Below are 19,638 nucleotides of genomic sequence, written 5' to 3'. Positions count from 1 at the left end.
TTTCAGTTATTCGTTACTATTTCAGTTATTTCAGTGTTGTTTCGCGATTTCGTTTGATTTGTTTCGTACTACAAGATAACTAAAGGTAAGAATAATTGATTGTTGAACAACTTAATGCCAATTTTGGGCAAAAATCCTACAAAAATCAATAAAATATGTAGTGTTCGTAATATAAATCATGTTCTGAAGCTTGATTTAAATGTCGAACATAGTGTAAGAATCTTTATTTCAGGTGCTTGCATCGTGTGAAATGGAAGCTAAAAAAGAAAACATTCAACGAGCGTTGGAATCTGTAGCTGGCGGTACAACTCTCCGAGCGTCAGCTAAGATGTTCAACATCCGTGTAACAACGCTGTATTATCGGAAAAAAGCAGTCAATCGTAGAGATGCCGCTGGAAAACCCACTGTATTATCACCAAGTGAGGAGATTGTTGGCTGGTTGGAGGACATGGCCGCAGCAGGTCATCCGATATGCACAGAGATCCTCAAAATCAATGTGGCCCAGTACGCTAAGAAGTTGGGAAAATCGGAAGCAATCCGATCTGGAATACCCTCACGTGGCTGGGTTTTGCGCTTTCTAAAAAGGCATCCACTGATTTCGAAGCGAACTGCAAATCCAATTTCGAAAAGGCGGATTGTCACGCCGGATGAAGTTCGTTTATGGTTCCAGGAAGTTGAGCGGTATCTCGCAAAGCACGATTACTTGGACATTCTGAACCATCCTGACCGCATTTTCAATATGGATGAAAGTGCTTTCGAAATGGCCCCAAATCCTCGCAAGAAGAAAGTTTTTGCTAAGCGAGGTATACGTATTGTTATATAATATATTATTCACCGGCTATTTAACATCTCTTTCTCTTTGTTGCAGGTACGAAAAACGTACAGTCCATTCAAGGAAATTCCAATCGTGAGTCATACACGGTACTGATGACTGGATCTGCTTCTGGAGTACTTGTGGCCCCTTTAATTCTATTTCCGTACAAAGAAAGGCTGCCGCGAGATGTTTCCCAGAATATCCCAAAAGGATGGGGTGTCGGGCGCACTGAGAGTGGTTGGATGAAGTCGGAAGCGTTTGTAGACTGCTTGAGGAACGTTTTCCATCCTTGGTTGCTCAAAAATAATGTGAAGCTTCCCGTCGTTGTATTTGTCGATGGTCACCGTTCACATGCGACCTACGATACAGTTAATTTTTGTAAAAGTCATGGTATCATTTTGATCTGTTTGCCTCCGAATTCTACCCATTTCATCCAACCACTTGACGTTTCATTTTTTAAACCAATGAAAGCTGCTTGGGACACTGCACTGGTCAAGTGGCGATTCGACAACGGATGAGCAATAATTTCAAAGCCGGACTTTGCTCCTCTTTTGAAACAAGCTATTGATTCGATGAACGGCATTGAACAAACATTGATCAATGGATTCAGAAAATGTGGCCTGCATCCGTGAAACTCCGAGGCCATTGATTATGCATCTTTTCCTGATCCATCTGCAGTTCATCAAAGCAAACAGCCAAGCAATATTGTATCTACGACCTGTACGGAACCATTAAACCAGAGCATACCTTCAACAATTTTCATTCGTGAACTAAATCGTCGGCTTTCACCTGAAGTTTTGGAAACTTTCGAAGACCAGCGGTGTAATCTCATGTGGACTGGGGAGCTTGAAGCATCGCATCTCTTTAATTTATGGAGAACCATCAAAGATGAAGTATACGGGCCACCGGAGTACTTTGAAATAGATCCAGCATTAGTTGGCCTCGATATTACCCTTGATGGAGAAGGAAGCGCTGTTTTGAATGAATGTGCTCCTAATGATGTTGATTGTAAGAAAGACAGGAGTGGTTATCTGTTCATTTTTGTAGTAAGGAAATCAAATTGATATTTTCAGATCAACATGAAAATGCGAACTTTTTTGAGCATGAACGCCAGACCTGTGAAGTTATACAATTGGAGAATGACGAACATATGTTTGAAGAGTTGGATTTTGAGCGTAATTGAAAGAAATTAAAATTAAATGTTTTTGTTTTTTAAGTATACAATACTTTAATTAAAGGAGATCGCTCTGATACAGTAGAATACATTTCTCTATTACTGGGCTGTTCCGCAGAAAAAGACAGAGCTGAAGAGAGTAACTCAGAAGCTCAATCTTCTATCAAGAAAAGGAAACGATGCGCACCAGCAGTTGCGGCAAGTGAGGCTTGGGAAGAGTTTTATAAAGAAGAACAAGAAATAAAAAAACAAATTCAACTTGCCAAACAAAAACGACAAGAAGAACGGAAACAAAAATCATTAGAAAAGGAAGAACAGACGAAAATAAAAGCCGCGTTGAGGGTACTGAAGCAGCATGAAAGAGATGAACTGAAAGAACAGAAGAAGAAAGAAAGAGATGCAGTAAGAATTGAAAAAGCTAAAGAACGCCTGGAGAAAATGAAGAACAAAATGAAGAAACAAGCAAAAACTATAAATTAAGACAATGCAAAAACTATAGACAATTTAAACTTTACTGTAATTTCATCTCCACGATAACTGTTTCATTATTATTTCATTTACTATTGTAGTTATAATTCGACTTAATAAATATATGTATGATACACTGAGCGCAAAATAAACATATTTTTCTTCAATGCACTCTCCATGTTAAACATTTTTAAAACCATTTTTGAGTGAAGGGTTTGATTTCAATTATTGTATTGCTGGTCTCCTCGATAGTTGAGCAAAAAAAAAAAAAAATTGTCGGTGATTGTAGCACAGTCCTTTGCTACATATTTTAGCATGTGTCATCTTATTGGATCTCCAAATAGTCGAGCCTATTTAGCTGAATAATGGTGCGTCTGGTTGTTGGAATCCCAGCATAATCAAATTCAGTCTGTAACATAATTAAAAATAAAATCTTATTTATTTCCTGTTCAACAACCTGGAACACTCAAACAAACTTTTCCATTTCCATTTGAAAATATGTGAGTGAGAAACAGCCATATTGAAGGTAGCAAAAGGATTTTTCCAATAACAAGCCTATCATATTCGATTTATTTTCAACGACTCGTTTAAAAAGGGTATTTTTCAAATGTTAATCGCATCAATGATTAAAATTGTACGGCATAAAATCAATAGTACAAATTATTATATTATTTCATATATTCTGTAGTTTGTAGCTCAAATAAGCAAAATTATGCGTCATTCGATCACAATTAAAACAAAAATAATGAAACAAATTTCTTCAATTCACCATGTTCGGAATTTGAGACAAAAGCCTTATTCTTCATGGGACCATATTGAACATTTTCTAAAATTTTCAGTTTTCACCTCGTTTGAATCCAAGTACAAAATTAAAAGTTTGCGTACTACTACCGGATACCTCCGTTAGCTTGAGCGCATTTAATCCGAATACTTTTTAATTTACACTCCGCTAATCTGCACATCGTTCAGATTAAAAACGGTTAAAATGACATTAATTTTATGGAACAGAACAAAGGAAAATGGAACATTGTGAAAGGTAATGCATAATCAACACTAAACAGGTAATGAGGTAAATCATAAATATAATTTTCTATTGTACGTAGGGTAACTAGAAGTTTGAATTTAAAATGAATCCCGATGGTTTGCATGAGGTACTAGAGTGAGGCAAATTTCGAAATTTTCGCTCCCCTATGCTTAAACAATTTAAATTATGGTAAAAAGCGTCCTCCCAAAATTTGAAATGATTTGGAAGAAATTTGACTGTGCACACGCCATTTGAAGTTTATATGGAGATTACTATGGAAAACGCTAACCTTTTGTGTTCAGCCCTCTATCTCTTCGTCATAATTTTTTATGGAAAAGTGAACACACTCTTATCATGTGAAACTCTTCAAGCTATAACTTTGCCGAAGACCACATGTTGATTGGACGTCAGGAAAAAATGTTATTCATCATCATAAAGTGGGTTTGCCTTCAGTAAGCTTCACCAACCGTTCGGCAGGCAACAGTGGTGCTCCTGGCGGGAAGAATAGATCAAAGTAATCCAGGCTACTATGTTCTACACGCTAACATGGAAGTACCCATTAATGGGTACTATGGTACCCATTTTCAAGAAAAGTGGCTTAACTCATTAAAAGAGTAAAGTCGATTTACTCATTAAAGAGTATTCGCTTTGAACTTCAAATAAAAGGGTATCTTTCACTCTTGGTCCCTAGAATGAAAATGGGTATTAAAACCCCATTATTTGCAAAACCGACGCTGTAGATTGAGGTTATGAATAAGAAAAATGTTCACTAAATACAAAAAGCAGAAATAAAAGACTTTATACAACGGATAACATTGAATTCTCAGCATTTATTCCATTTATAAAACTGTTAAAATCTCTCCGCGTGAATATTTAATTGCGTATGAAATCTCTGCATTCCTACGAGGACAACACGAGAATCTCGGCAGCGAGTAATGAACTGTGATTAGCTAATGAATCCAAAAAACCTGAAACGACATAAGTGATGTTTACGATCAAAATATTAGAAAATATATTGTTATATTTACTTACTTGTCGAAGAAAGAGTATTCGTTCATCATTTTGATGGGAGCTTTCACTTTCTTCACACCGAGCTAAAGCAAAACTTGAAAAATGGCAAGCTTGCTTTGCAAACAAACCTGTGTACTATTTACCCATTATTGCCGACAGTTGGGATACTTCATTATGAGGTTTAAGTACCCTTTTTTATGTCATTGAAAAATACCCTTCTTTTGACAACTCCATACTGGCTATAAAAATGGTTACGAGAAACCCATTTAATGGGTACTTTCATCTTAGCGTGTACATCAAAAAAGCAGTGTTGCTCTGAAAGTAATTGAATGATCATCTCAGCATGGTTTAGACCAAGGTATTTATAGAAAGGTACATTGATCTAAGCATTCAGTTGATGCGGGGAATGATAAGCAGCGAGGGGGTAGAAAATGACAGCTGACAAGTTGGCTGGCTGGCTACTTCCTTTCCCCTCCGCTGATTGATCTCGTTTCCATGGCACAATAATTATTTTATTATGTTTAAAAACATATTGAAAATGTGTGCTCTAGCGAAGACAGATTCTGAGTAGAGAGGTTGGTAAGCGTATTTTATGGTTTAAATTCATGTCTAATTTCAATTATCTAGTTCTAGAATGTCGTGATTGTCCATTGAAACGAAATTTATATTCAAGAAGGACGTACAAGGACTAATTCTGTTACTGGCAATCTGATGTGAAATAGAAAATGTCAGCTTGTTTGAAACATCAATTGGCCATTGAGCTTTACTCGGTATTATTTCAAATTGAGAACAAAGTTTTGAGCTATGGAGGTGGTTATGATTGGTAACTAAACTATATTCTTCTTTTCAGACTGTTTCTTGCAACGGTAACAGACAAAATAGAGCATGAAAGTCGCTCAAATGGTTTCTCATTTTGATCGTTTTTCGGAGTTGATCCAGTAACAATTTTCTATATTCGTCAAAACTGATTTTTATTTGCAGATTATTTAAATGTTTTTGTTGTACCAGAAAAAGCTACAAAATATAGTTGTAGTTCTTTGCGTCTTCGCTTAATGTGTACAAAATTCAATTCTACCCACTTGCATGAACTGCAATAGCTGTAATGTGCAAAAATATATTATGAGGTTTAAATATTTTTATAATATGTAACCGTAGATACACTGCCCATACTCGCACAACAGTTCCATTGATAAAGGAAATCTCATAGAATATGGGACTGTTTTTCGAGTATGGGCAGTACAACCGGCGATTGCAGTTACTGCAATGGACATAGGTGTAATATTGTGCCACAACTGTTTTCACATCATGTTACTGAGAGAAATAATTACTTTACATATTAAGGTCTTTAATTGTATCACCATCGAGTCTTCTTGTAATGCAAATGTGTGATAAGCACTGAATAATTCAAAAAAGTAATTCGAAAACAGAGTTCTCAAACTGCGGTTGATTGACAAGAAACAAAGCGAAGTGGTTTAAGGGGAAACATGTTGCTAGGATCTCAAGGCTTGCTGATCTGATGAATCATAACATACCAGCCAGCTGGCTGATTGTTTTCCAATATGGCGGAATGCCCTATTTGACACATTGATCTACCTTTTTTCTAAATACCTTGGTTTAGACTTTGGAATCAAGAATAACAAAGTATCCTTACGTCCCAACAAAATGTGGTCTTCGGCAATGTTGTAGCTGGGAAGACTTTACATGGGAAGAGTGTGTTCGCTTTTTCATATATTATTATGACAAGCAGATAGAGGACTGGCTTTTCCACAGTAATTTCCATATAAACTTCAAATGGCGTATGCACAGCCAAATTTTTTTCCAAATCCCTTCAAATTTTGGGAGAATGATCTCCATAGACGGTGTCTAATTTAAGCATAGGGGAGCAGCAAAAACTTCAAAATTTGCATCAGTCTAATGAGGTACCGTTCACGGAGGTGCACGGTATATGAATCGTGGTTTTGGAAAATCAGCATTTTTCCACAACATTGTCAAACATAACAAACATTAGTGAATATAAATCGATGATAGTTAAATAAAACTACGTCTTTATACCACAAGTTGCATTAATCATTAATTAATGATTTGGTAGGTATTTCATTTGTGATCATTCCTGATTTTACGATACTCAATATATGATTGATTTATGACTCCACAAAAAAACATGTTTCATTATGTTTTACGGAGCATTTGAAAGGAACTACAATTTAATTTTGAGCTGATCCGGTCCAGCGATCCCAGAGATCAATTTTAGCCGGGATTACGGTAGTGCAGTTAATGACTTCGAATCAGTAGCGCAACCAGGATTTGGCTCTAGGGGGGGTTTTGTGAAGCTGAAGATTATGTGTTTTTGGTAAAATAAAACGGGTGTAAAAACTTTCGGGCTGAATAATTTAAAATTAGGCTGATACAAATATTAATTTTCTTTTATGTCACCCCCCCCCTTCAAAAATCCGAAAATTTTGCAGGGGAAAAAAAAAAGATTCATCAATTTGTTGGCATCAGTTGGGATTTTTTAATTTTCGAAGTAAAACACAGGTAAAATAAAGGTCCAGAGGACGATTGAAAAAAGTTGAACAACTATCGTTCAAAATAAAAATTCGAAAAAATAACTTTTTTTTCTATTTTTATTTTTTTGTTCCTTATTTATTTTTATCCCCCCCCCCCTCGTACCTTTCAAGTGGTCTCGGACATAAAAGAAAATTAATATTTGTGTCAGCCTTATTGCGAGATTACCATAAGAAAAAAATAACACCAAATGCAAACTTAAGCTTTTCTCTTCCATTCTGGGCATACATTTTTATATAAATTTACAACTCTATTCAAAGGAAATCTTTTGTACCTGGTGAAGTTTTCCAAAATGCGTATTACATATCGCGTAGTTTGTTCGAAAGTTTATCCAAGCTACATATGGATGCGCGCACATACACTGTAAAGGATCAACCTCTGGCAACCAGGCCTGTATGAATACCCAATACTGTAATACGAATTACAAGATTATGTTATCTCCCGAAGTAATATCTGGATTTTCAATCGAGTTTCTCCGTCCATCCGAAATCCCATTTTATACACACTTTTCAACTATCAGAATCTTTCAAGTACAAGTCGCAGTAATAAGCATTGCGACTGTCATTAGCAGTTTGTCGAGGGCAAATCAGCATTGTAGATATTGAAGCATTTTCATATTGTAGACGAATTTTCAGCTTAGCAATGGAATCACCATCTTCCATAATCTTTCCTAGGGTTTTTATTTGTAATCATATACTTAAAACTAAAGAATTGCTTCTCTGGAAATTCACGTGCTATCTGGAGATCTTGAAATTTGCCAAATGCTGAGCCAACTAAAAGATTTTTCAAAGCATCGAATTTTGCATCAAACAGCTTTTTGAACGGTATAGATATACAAACATATTTGCATGTTTGTTTGATACAAATTTCTCTTCGAAAATCTGTGGCTAATTTATCAGAAAAAGCTAGTAAACTACGTTTTTAACTCCTTCAAAAGTCTTCAAATTAGAGATCCACAACTCAAAACAACATAATTGTCAATACAACTTACTGGTCCAGTGTTTGTTGACTTTGGTGTTGAGTTTCAAAAATATATTTAAAATTTATTATAAAAAAAATCTGCTCTGGGGGTTGTTTGACCCCCAAAACCCCCCCTTGGTTGCGCCACTGCTTCGAATCATATATATAAAATCCCAGAGTTGTCTGTCTGTCAGTAACGCTTTGAAATGTTTCATTGAAAAGTTTCGTTGAGCACTACAATAGTAATATAAGAGCACTACAACGGTCAATATTAATATTAGAACATTACAATTGCAAATTGTGGAGCACTACAATAGCTCTTTGACAGAATATTCTGGAGTTTTCTGGAACATTGTTCATTCCAATTCGTAGAATATTCTAGAACCCTTCACCATCAATCAAATTGTTATTCGGTCGAATTTGAATCGGGTGGGAGTTTAAAATGTGTAACGGGTTTCTTCAGTTCCAACTGATGTTCAAAAACGAGTTCGACATATGTAAAAGCAAGACAAATGGGATGAATGTGCGCCAAATATTCGAGTTGGATTGATTTACAGTGATACCTAGATTAGTCGATGTTCAATGACTCGATTTCGACTCATGGATGTATATTTAAAAATTTTAATCTTATTATGATAATCTCTTAAAACAACTTTCCAAAACATTCCTGTTCCATGACCCGATATTTCCCTGACTCGATGGTAGTTTCACCACAACTGAGATTTTGAAAAATGACAATGACATCAGCTTCTTCTTCTTCTTGGCATGACGTCCTCACTGGGACAGAGCCTGCTTCTCAGCGTTGTGTTCTTATGAGCATTTCCACAGTTATTAACTGAGAGCTTTCTTTGCCAAAGTTGCCATTTTCGCATTCATATATCGTGTGGCAGGTATAATGCGGCTCTGCCCAGGGAAGTCAAGGAAATTTCCTTTACGAAAAAATTCTGGACCGACTGGGATTCGAACCCAGACACTTTCAGCATGACTTTGCTTTGTAGCCGCGGACTCTCACCACTCGGCTAAGGAAGGCCCTGATATCAGGTATTCGGGAGAATGTGCTAGAATTTTTGGTATGATTCTACTCTCTAATTTGTAGAATCTTCTGGAACGTTTGAAATATTTTTCAACAGAAGGAACACTGTAACAGCATATAAGGCTGTAATTATTTTAGATCAGAACACTACAACAGTATTGAGGCCATGAGCTCGATGGAGTATGGCCAGAGCATAAATTTAGGCGATTTTTCGGCCATCAGTATCAAGCGATTTGAAAGATTATACGTAACTTTTCGCTTTAAAATTTCGTTGGAACGTGGCTAGCCACGTCGGGTAAGCTAGTAGATAGATATTCGCCAACGTGTGTTCTACGTTTCATAGCTCCTTAGATAATAGCTCACCAATCAATCAACCGCCACCGGAAGGCAGTTGAAATTATAATAACTCGTTAAGCCGTTCGCCGTTTCATTTACATTATGGATTCCGTCGTCCGTTAGTTCCGTCGCGTGCATTGGTTTGTTGTCAAATATGAGAATGAGTGCCGCCAAGCGATTCACATGTACATGCCATTAACCGGGTCTATCGAGGTCGACCAACACTGATGTAGTCCAATGAGTCTTCACATGCACATTTATAAGCCAGTATCCCCCTTTCGACTAGAGCAAAACAAAACATTCACATCCCGATACATATCCCGATGAACCGATTCTTATGTGCTACATAGTTTATGCAATAGTGTCTCTGCTTACCGGTAAATTCTAGCAACATGTTTCTTGTCTTATCACACGACCTTATCTGTGTCTACAGTCTCTACTCTACAGGCTTGTCTTCAGCGTGCACTCGCTTATCCCCCTATCAGTATCATGGGCCGGTTCTCCATCTGCGATAGGTTCAGCATACCTGCGGACGAGCAAAACACATAATTCACCACACTTATTGGCTATCACTGGGTCCCTCACCCTATGCACCTATTCATCAGGGCTGGTAGCGAGTCACTTTTTAGTTGAATTGGTCACAGAAAAATCACTTTTTGCAACAAAAAGTCAGTAAAAGTCACATTTTTCAGAATAAATGGCCACTAAAGTCACTATTTTCATGATCTGGTTGTAAGAAAATAAGACGTTGGATTAGCTTCTCAAACTCAAACAGCAAAACAATAATATTTCGCAGATTATTAGCATTTCACGAGAGGTAAGGATTCCTTGATATCTTTCTGAATTCATGACCAAAAAGCTGGGAGAATTTTTTATCTAGTTTGACGTACACACTGTTAAAAGAATTTCTAGTGAACTTAAAATAATCTTCGGCTGCAGAAGGAATCACTTTTTTGTCACTAATTTGATCACTAAAGTAACTATAATTTTGTTGTCTGTCCGCTACCAGCCCTGGCCATTCACCAACACTCACTAACCTGCATGCTGTTTCTTCTTCCGTTTCACCGCAGCCGAAATCAAGCAACGTAAATCGTCCTCGGAGCATCCGGCCCTCAGGGCATCCCTTAGCGAGACTTCCGTATTGCCAAAGAGGCACACCTTCAAATTGCCATCGGCCGTAATGCGCAACCGGTTGCAGCTGCCGCAAAAGTGCTCCGTCATCGAAGTGATGAACCCAATCTGGCCACGGAAGCCCGGAACACGGTACGCCTTCGACGTATCATTCGGGCCATTCTCCAGCGCTTCAAAGTCCGGGTAGCGCCCGCGAATGGTGGCCAGTGCCTCCCGGAACGGAACCATCGTGCTGGTGTCCCACCGATTCCCGCTAAATGGCATGTACTCTATGAATCGCACGTCTACGTGACGATCTTCGGTCATCGCGACAAAGTCACACATTTCGTCATCGTTGAATCCTAACGCGTAGGTACGCACATATACAAACGCACATAGTTAGGGAATATCTACGCATGCCAGTAGTGGCAACAACAAAACAAGAGCGCACCGGAGGTCCATGGGCGTAGCCAGAGGGAGGCAGGTGGGGGATGATTTACTAAACATTCTTCATGAATCTCTCCAGTTTTCTGGTAAGGATCTTACGAACAAAACTACCATTTATCTCAAAATGAACTTTTTATAGATAACTCCAGGTATTTCTTTTGAGTGTCTTTTCGGAATTTTCCGTATGTTTCTTCCTGGTACATCTGATTTTAGGAAGTTTTGTTTGCAGTACTACGATGGGTTTCACCAAGTAATGATTAGTGATTCCTACATAAATATTCTCAACAACTTCTAATGGTTCATGTTACAGATATTTGTTTGAATTCTTCCAATAACTACACACGAAATTCTTCCAGGCTTCATTTCAGAAATATTGCTAGGAATAGTACAGAAATCACTTCAATAAAATGTTCAAGTACTCCTACCAAAATTCATCCAATTCTTCTGTGAAAATCTCTCTTTGTAAGTCATATGGTATTATTGGGAGATTATTGAAATTATTTGAGAAAACACATTCAAGTATTCTTCTAGCAATTTTTGCGAAACTCTTAAGCGATTCTACCTATTGTTGCATTTAATTGTAGTAGGCAAAAAATAAGATATTTATCACAGAAGACCCTCATCAGAAGGAATAATAAAATGTAACTTTTGTACATAAGCTGTTAGAAGCCACTTCCGTTTATTATACTTCTACATTGGCGATGAAAATGGGATGAAGAACGTTCGGCTTTCAGCGAGAAGTTCTAACTACAGCGGATAATCCACACATAAAGGTGAAAAACATCTTTTGGAAGCCAACAATCAATCCCGGTGAGTGAAACAGGACAATGAAAACGTTAATCAATTTCATTCTAGTTGCAGTTTTTCTACTGGGTTATTGAAGGTCGTTTTTGTCAGTGCTCACCGCATTAAAACAAAGGCGCCACAGCATTGCTGTTCTGTCAAACACACAAGGCTACGGTGGCGCTATCTATGCTTTCCATAGCGGCCCTTTTGGTTATTTTGATGATCCATTTGTAACATTAATTTTGTTCGTTCAAATGTGACCTGTGTTGAAGGGAACAGAAGCTGTCGTTCCAGTCTGGCCAGAAAAAAAAATCAGACAAAGAGAAAGAAGTTCCAGTATGTCTGAGGAAAGATCACGAACAGAGAGTCTGTTCTGGAAAAATCATGATACATAGGGATTAGAGTAAATCGAGTCTGTTATACTAGACGAAGAGAAAACAGTTTCTAGTCTGTCTTAAAAAGGAAAAGATTAAAGGAAACGTCGGTTCCAGGCCAATCAATAAGTGTGGACGTAGTAAATATCTTCAAAGCCGTCCAGAAATTTCAAACAAGGAGTTGAAATTTCGTTGGTCTATTATAATGCAAGAATATATTTTAACAAACGAAAAAAAAGGACATTGGTTCATTAAGTTCACACTGAGACCTGTGAATGAAAAGTACGATAGATATCTTGTATTTAGAGTATAGTCGATCATGAAGAAAGTATATGGTTTTTACTGTGTTTAGGAGAACGTATACTGAGAAATTTGTTCAAAACAAATTTTCCACAGCCCGTAATGTGATGAAAAATTGTTTCAGTGTGGCCATGAGTAACACTGAGAGGAGCGTGATCAGTTTGCTTCTGGCATATCACAGCACACGTACCAGTATCCGTTTTTGAGCTCCTTATGTATGGTAGAATATTAAAATGCCTGATGCTATGAATCTGCAGAGGAGAGGAAATATTAGAATGCAATGGTAGCTACTAGATTTTTTTCAGGAATTCGTATAGCTATTTCACAAAAAAAAAAATCTTCCTAAGAATTGTTCCAAGACTTTTTCATAATTCTTCGGACTAGAAATTATTCTAAGCATACTTTTATAAATTATTCAGGGTACCCTGCTTCAATACTTGAAACAAGAGATAGGCAAAACGGCTCATTTCAGTAAACGGATCCTACCCGAATCACTCATTTTAGTTAACCGGATCTTTTGAACGGTACAGTGACTCAGCGGCTCGCAAAAAAAAAAGAATGAACTGAACCGAGCGAACAGAAAGAGAGCGGTTCACTCCCTGTTGCGCGACATGCGTCGTTCTTTTCGTATCTTTCTCTCTCTCATTATTAATCTCTCAGTAATGTTATTGATGCCTTAAAAGTGAATGCGGGAAATAATGTTTGACGGTGAACCTCATTGAAACATGTATCGAAATTCTCTTTCAAATGTTATTTTAATGCTAAAAATTTTCTTAGAAAATCTGTCGATCCCTTTTCGAGGTGAAATTGAAAATGTTGTTGATCGAAAAACAGTTCTATATCATAAATTTTGGGTCTTTGATTATGTTAGCTTAATTCTTACTAATTCAACATTTATGGAAATAAAAAATAAAAATACCTTGTAAAACGCATACATTTCGGGAATCTCTCAATCCAAATTTCAAATGAAATCTAGCAGAAATTAATGTTTTCAACAAAATGAGAAAATTCGTACGTACGTATTTTAATGATATTTTAAGCATCCTCACACAGGGTGTTGACTAAATTTTGAAAATAAAAATCCCTGACTTTCCCTGACCTTCCAGTAGTTTTCCAGAAAAAAAAAATCCAGACCGCTGAATTGGTTAATTTGAACCGAAATAAGTACGATTTGTACAAGAAGCTACATATCCGACGATTTGCATAATCAGAAGCTTTTACTTCACTTAAATATACTTAGCTGTCGCATAACATTCTTGAACGTTTATTCAAGTTGATATGATAAAACTGAGCAATTTAGTACCTATTTACTTTTCAAATTTGAAAATCCGTATGAACAAAGATGTACTTGGCTACTGAACTATTTCAGATATAATTTCCTTTTTCAGGGTAATTGGAGAATTGCTTCAAGGAACCCCACATGGATTTTTCAGAAATTCTTCTTGAAATTCTTGAGCATATTATTCCAGATATTCCTTCAATACTTCTCCATGAACTCGACTAAAATTTCTCCTTGAACCTTCTTATCTCCAGGATTCTCTAAAAAATGTTGGAGAATTTCATTCAGTCTTAAATTTCTTCAAGAATAGCATTTGGAATTCCTAGGATTATTTCAGGAATACTTCTAAAGATATTTTTAGGAATCACAGAGTTGTTCCCAAAAGGTTTTCATTTTTTTCGATAATTCTTCGCGATGAGTCGTCACAGCTAATTCATTTTAGTTAATATTTTAGAATTCCGATATGAATTGCCCCTAGTTTTTTCTCCCCGAGGGATTTATCTAAATATTCTTAAGGTGATTATAAAACGAAGCCAAACTTCGAATTTTCAAGTTCACAGATCAAGAGAACATGACATCCATTCGCGTTGAAAATTTGATGGTTTGGTTGCATGCTGGTGATGATCAAACGAACAAGTTTTCAGCTCAGAGCGCTGTTTAGTAATCTAAACCATTGCTCTGTAAAATTCAATGTTTGGCTTCGTTTTTTAAACATCTTAACGGAATGCTTTCAGGGATTGATTAGTGTGCTGATAATTAATTTAAGTTAAGATTATTTCAAAGAATTTTCCAAAAATTTCTGATTTTCAATGATGTTCTGGATTTTACAAAAAAAATCGAGGAATTTTAGAGGCATCCTTCTGGAGCATTTTCTGGGTAAATTTTCAGAAAAGAAAAAAAAACTAGGCATAATTTTAAGGAAACTCTTGATAAAAATCCTAAAGAAAAGCGGTACTATCCAAATAAACTGTTTTCAAAAACAACCTGAAAAACAATCCTCGGATATCTGAAACATACGTATTTTCAACCAAATTGAAGATTTTTCATTTATTTGCTCAAGCTGCAATTTCCCATAGAATATAAAAAGAGTGAAACTGTCTAAAACATTTAATCAAACAAATGTACCATCATCAGGAGCAAGAATCTAGAAAATCGAATAGTGTTTAGAGCTGAAAAAATTGATCAACTGGTCCATTGACCACCACCAGCGAGTAACTTATCGATAAATTTTGTTTTAAACAAATGATTGCTTGATTCACCAGATGTATGCTCTTAAAATTCTGAGATACGACTTTTATTCGTCTGCACTTAAATACGTGGATCTTTTTTGGTTTTTCTCCAGTTTCACCAGTTTTACTTAGATATTTTGAGTAAACTTTTAAAGATTGACATAATTTGATGGAGTAAACTCCATTTTTTTCAAGATTTTGAGCAAAATGCGCAAAACTGGGCGGAGCTGATTTAAAAAAAAGACACAAAAGACACACACAGACTGTAACTTAACACTAGACAACGGACAAGCATGCTCCAATGGTACATCCGAGAAACATTCCTGACGAAAGGTTTCAATGGCTGCAGCGGGAATCAAACCCACACCTCATGACACGATGCGCTCATTGCCTGACGACACTAACCGCACGAAGCCCACGAAAATTTAGGACACTTTAGAACAAAATATTTTCAAAGCAATCCATGCTAACTTCGAATAAGCTGTTCGGAAAGCACTGTTGATGCTTTACATTCAAGAAAAAATGAATTCTGAGGATAGATTTAGGGATCTATTTTGTAAATCGACCAAATTCATGTGACTCGTCCAGAAGTGAGTGATGGTCCAGAAAATCACATTTTTCTGATCGCAGTACGCAGTTGAGAAGAAATGTCAAAGGGGGCTCTCTGTAGAAAATTTCTTGACTCATTCTGTCAAGGAATTCCTTTACTTTTCTTGAGCGAAACAGCATACTTAGCTTTACGCATAAGAGCATTTCCTCAATGGTTAACTGATGTATTGAAAGATTGATTACCCATTTTTTTACACATCGTACTGAATGTAAATATCATGATTATCAACAATTGTATTGCTGACTTAGCTGATCAATATGTTTGCAGATAATCAAGTCGTTCGATGTTGTAGTATTGATATTTTTCCCTGACCTTTAGTGAAATTCCCTGACTTTCCAGGTCAAAAATTGGATTCCCTGACATTCCTTGACTTTTCAGGTTTTTCCAGGTAGTTGACACCCGAAACATTTAGATTGTCACCATGCTTAAATTCTTGATTAGAGCCCAACGTATTTTGACAGCTATTATATAGCTGTCAATATACTTAGATTAGAGCCAGGCGTTTCTTAATGTCTGTCATTACTATACAGAACATGTTTTAATAATTTTTGAATATTTTAAAATAAATAAATAGTTCTTAACATCAAAACAAAATAATTATACAAATGGTCGGCCTTAAGTAAGAGTGGACCAGGTGACATTTTTCATGTTTTGAGAAAAATGGGTTATAAGTCTAACGCTCTGTAATTTTTGAACTCGTATAAATTTTGATTCAATATTTCTACACATCTTTATGTTACCTTCAAACAATATAATGTGAAGTTGTAATCATGAAAAGTTATAATCCAAACCTTTGATAGAACGATTTTTTTTATTGACTTATGTGTACTTGGTCCACTCTGACTGAACTAAAGACCACCGTTCAGTGAGTTGGTTCACTCTGACTGAACAATTTCTAGGAAAATAACAATTATTTGCATTGCACTATATGGTCAAACTGGGTGCATATCTCTAAGATAAGCAGATTAACAAGACAAGGGTATCCAGTATCGCCAGTATCGTAAATTATTCAATAATTTATTCGTCAATACCGAAATCAGTGGCATTACGATGGTTTGAAAATTAAGGTTTCGCAGGGGCATGGCATTGAAGACCAGAAATATTCAAATATGTGTTCAGTCAGAGTGGACCAAGTGAAAAATTTGAGTACCGACCAAAATATACTGGTCCAAAGAGCAGGTTCTAGCACATTCCATTCATATACCATTGAATTACCATAAACTTCTATCGGACTATGAAATTGGCTCAAAAAATGCAATAATCAATCAGTTTATTGCTTTTCAACACTTGGTCCGCTCTGTCTGCACAGAAATTGTTGCAATTTCTGACCACCCATCCAAATATGGTAAATAGTAAAAAATCAAAATCAAATGCATCGAATTAAGTAATATTTATAAATTTCTATCGATGGATAAGTAGAAGAATCATTCGATGTCAAAAAATCTGGCAAACCTCTTGAATTCCCTCGCATTCCTCAGTGCGCTGATCATTTTCGCTATTATGGTAATAAGCACATGGTCCACTCTGACTGCACACTTTTATCGATATTTATTGATCATCCAAAGTAAATTTGTTACATATCTCTCGCAGTTTACAGTATTCATCAAATCTGGTCAAAGTGAAACTGAGGTAAGATAATTTCGCATCTAATGAGAGAATAATCCAATTTTTCCAAGTTTTGTACTTGGTCCCCTCTGACTTAACGCCGACCAAATAATAATACAAATACAAATTACATATATATATTTGAAAGAAATGAAACAGTCTTCAAAAAATCTCACTCCAAGAGCTGCTAAGAACCAAATCTTCCAGTGCAAGATCATTTGCGCGCGCAAAATTGTTTAAATCTAGGCATGCATTGAATTTTGCTTCATGTATGAGATGATTGAATCCCAGGATTCAATCCTTGATGATGATATATGTCTGGCGTAACGATGAAAATGTATCTAGTTACTATTGATGATTTAGTATCAGTAAAAATTTGGTTTTCAAATTGCTAAATGTTTCAGCAATCTATATGTAGGTAAAACCATTCATAAGATATTTGAGCTTCACTAACTATAATATTTCAGACGAATGCATCTGTCAAAGTCCCCCCCTCAGGTCGCTTTTTGGGATTTCTAGATCCCCCTCCCCCCTCTGTCAAGATTTTTCCAATACCATATACGTATAATATACACGTACTATCACACTTTCGTAGACCCCTCCTCCCCACCAAATGGTGAACGTCATTTTTGAATGATCCCAAAGCGAGCTTACTTGACTACTACGGCCATGATCGCTAGTAAAACACTGGATAACTGTCAGAATTCCATACAAAATTGAAACAAACATCTTACGTACAGAGAAACAATGATAACATTTCATGAACAAGGAATCAATTCTGGGATTGAATACGCTCACTAAGATCGTAAAACCGGGATTCAAAACGATCCCACTTATTGAGATTTATTCAAAGCATGCTGGTTTGAATCCTGGAGTAGAAGGATGATCTTTGAAGACTGAAATGGAATTGTGTGCAATGGGGATCAATTTCACCGTACCGATTATTCTTAACCATATTTATGGTACCATAAGAAACATGAGTTGATTCCGATCACCAATAGTTTCAGCACTTCTTCTAATCGAAATTGGTCCAAAACGGAATATGGACAACCGAGAAATTCAACTTTGTCACGTTTTTCAATAGGTGTATTGAAAGCTAGTTGGCCTTCATAGTGTAAAATCTCAAACAATATTGTTGAAAAAGTTTAATTAAAGGGTATTAATTTTTAAATGTCATTAAGCGCACCTCCCATCTCTCCTGATTAAAATCCTGACTACGCCCCTGCGAAGGTCATCATATGTTTGCCCTTTCGGATATGCCGTTGTGGGCGGGCTCTGGAGAGGGGGGATTACGATTCAAAAATCGGAGCGGAACTGGAATGTTCCGTAAACATTGATTCTCAAATTCCTAAATTTGGGTTCAAACATGTTCAGATGAGATTTTAAACTGTGCACATTCAGCCAATAAAAGTTTATCCCATCCCCCACAGAGCCTCGCCAGATAGAATATTCGCCTCGAATGGATGCACATACCTTTCATAAGAACGCAATTCACTTTCGGTTTGTAGCCCAGCTGGATGGCGAGGTCGATTCCGGCGATGACCCGTTCCCATCCCTTGCGCCGGGAGATCTGTTCGTACTTGGCCGCCTTCAGTGTGTCCAAGCTGATGTTGAGCGCATCGAGGCCGGCCCGCTGCAGGCCCACAAGCTGTCGGGTCAACATGAGGCCGTTCGTCGTAATTCCGACACTTTCCAGCAGGGGAATGCGCTTCAGTCGTTCGATGATTTCCGGGAGGTCTTTTCGCACCGTGGGTTCACCTCCGGTCAGACGGATTTTCCGTACGCCTTGCTCGACGAAGAGAGTGGCCAATCGGAGCACTTCGTCCGTTGTGAGTAGATTGTCCTTGGGCGTTAGCTGTACCCCTTCGGCGGGCATACAATACTTGCAACGTAGATTGCACCTTTCCGTGAGCGATATTCGCAGATAACTGTGAAACCTACCGAAGTTGTCGGTCAAAGGAGAGTCCGTTTCTTGCTGCCACTTCCTACTGCTGCGGCTGTTTTTGCCGGTTGTCGTGTTCGCACTGCTACTACCGCTGCTGCTCCGGCTCGATGAGATCTGAAAATGGAGAAAATAACACACCATACAACGTTACATAGAGCATGCAGTTGCTGTGTAGAAGGCATAGCCATGCAGGTATCGGTTTGAGTAAGTTGCTCCGCGCGAATGGAGTTCTTCGCTTCCATGCGCGGTTCGCTGCTGTACACGTGCGGCTGAAAGCATTGGTAATACCTGGATGTCGTCGGTTTGAAAATTTATGTAAAATCTACCTAGATTCTGTCGATGGAAGGTTTTTTACGATATTTCTCCATTCAAAAGGATCGTCGGTGAACATGACGAGTGCATCCACACATCACGTGAACTGGAACATTCAATGGAGTGACTCTATTTCATATTCGTGCGGGAGTCCTGTAGCAGTACACTGCACATTGGACCCAAAGTCCTATATCTAGGAAGGAAAAAATGTTTGCACCTAAACCGTCGTCATAAATGTTTTCCAGTAATTGCAGAG

General features: G+C 37.3%; 1 protein-coding gene across 3 annotated transcripts in view; it reads right to left on the bottom strand.

Annotated features, from left to right (window-relative positions):
• The window catches only part of LOC5567757 (molybdenum cofactor biosynthesis protein 1), a 76,944-nt gene that overhangs the window by 15,308 nt on the left and 41,998 nt on the right, over positions 1-19,638 (bottom strand). For 2 of the 3 annotated variants that reach the window (XM_021841914.1, XM_001657604.2), the window contains one exon: positions 18,599-19,184. In XM_021841914.1, coding sequence (XP_021697606.1) covers positions 18,599-19,184 — 586 coding nt within the window. Of the gene's footprint in view, positions 1-9,760; positions 9,912-10,422; positions 10,858-18,598; positions 19,185-19,638 lie in introns of all 3 variants that reach the window. The other variant, XR_002499906.1, reaches the window with a different exon arrangement.

This window comes from Aedes aegypti, chromosome 2 (genome assembly GCF_002204515.2).
Source record: "Aedes aegypti strain LVP_AGWG chromosome 2, AaegL5.0 Primary Assembly, whole genome shotgun sequence".
In the NCBI taxonomy this organism is placed as follows: Eukaryota; Metazoa; Arthropoda; class Insecta; order Diptera; family Culicidae; genus Aedes; species Aedes aegypti.
This window is presented reverse-complemented; position numbering and strand designations above follow the sequence as displayed.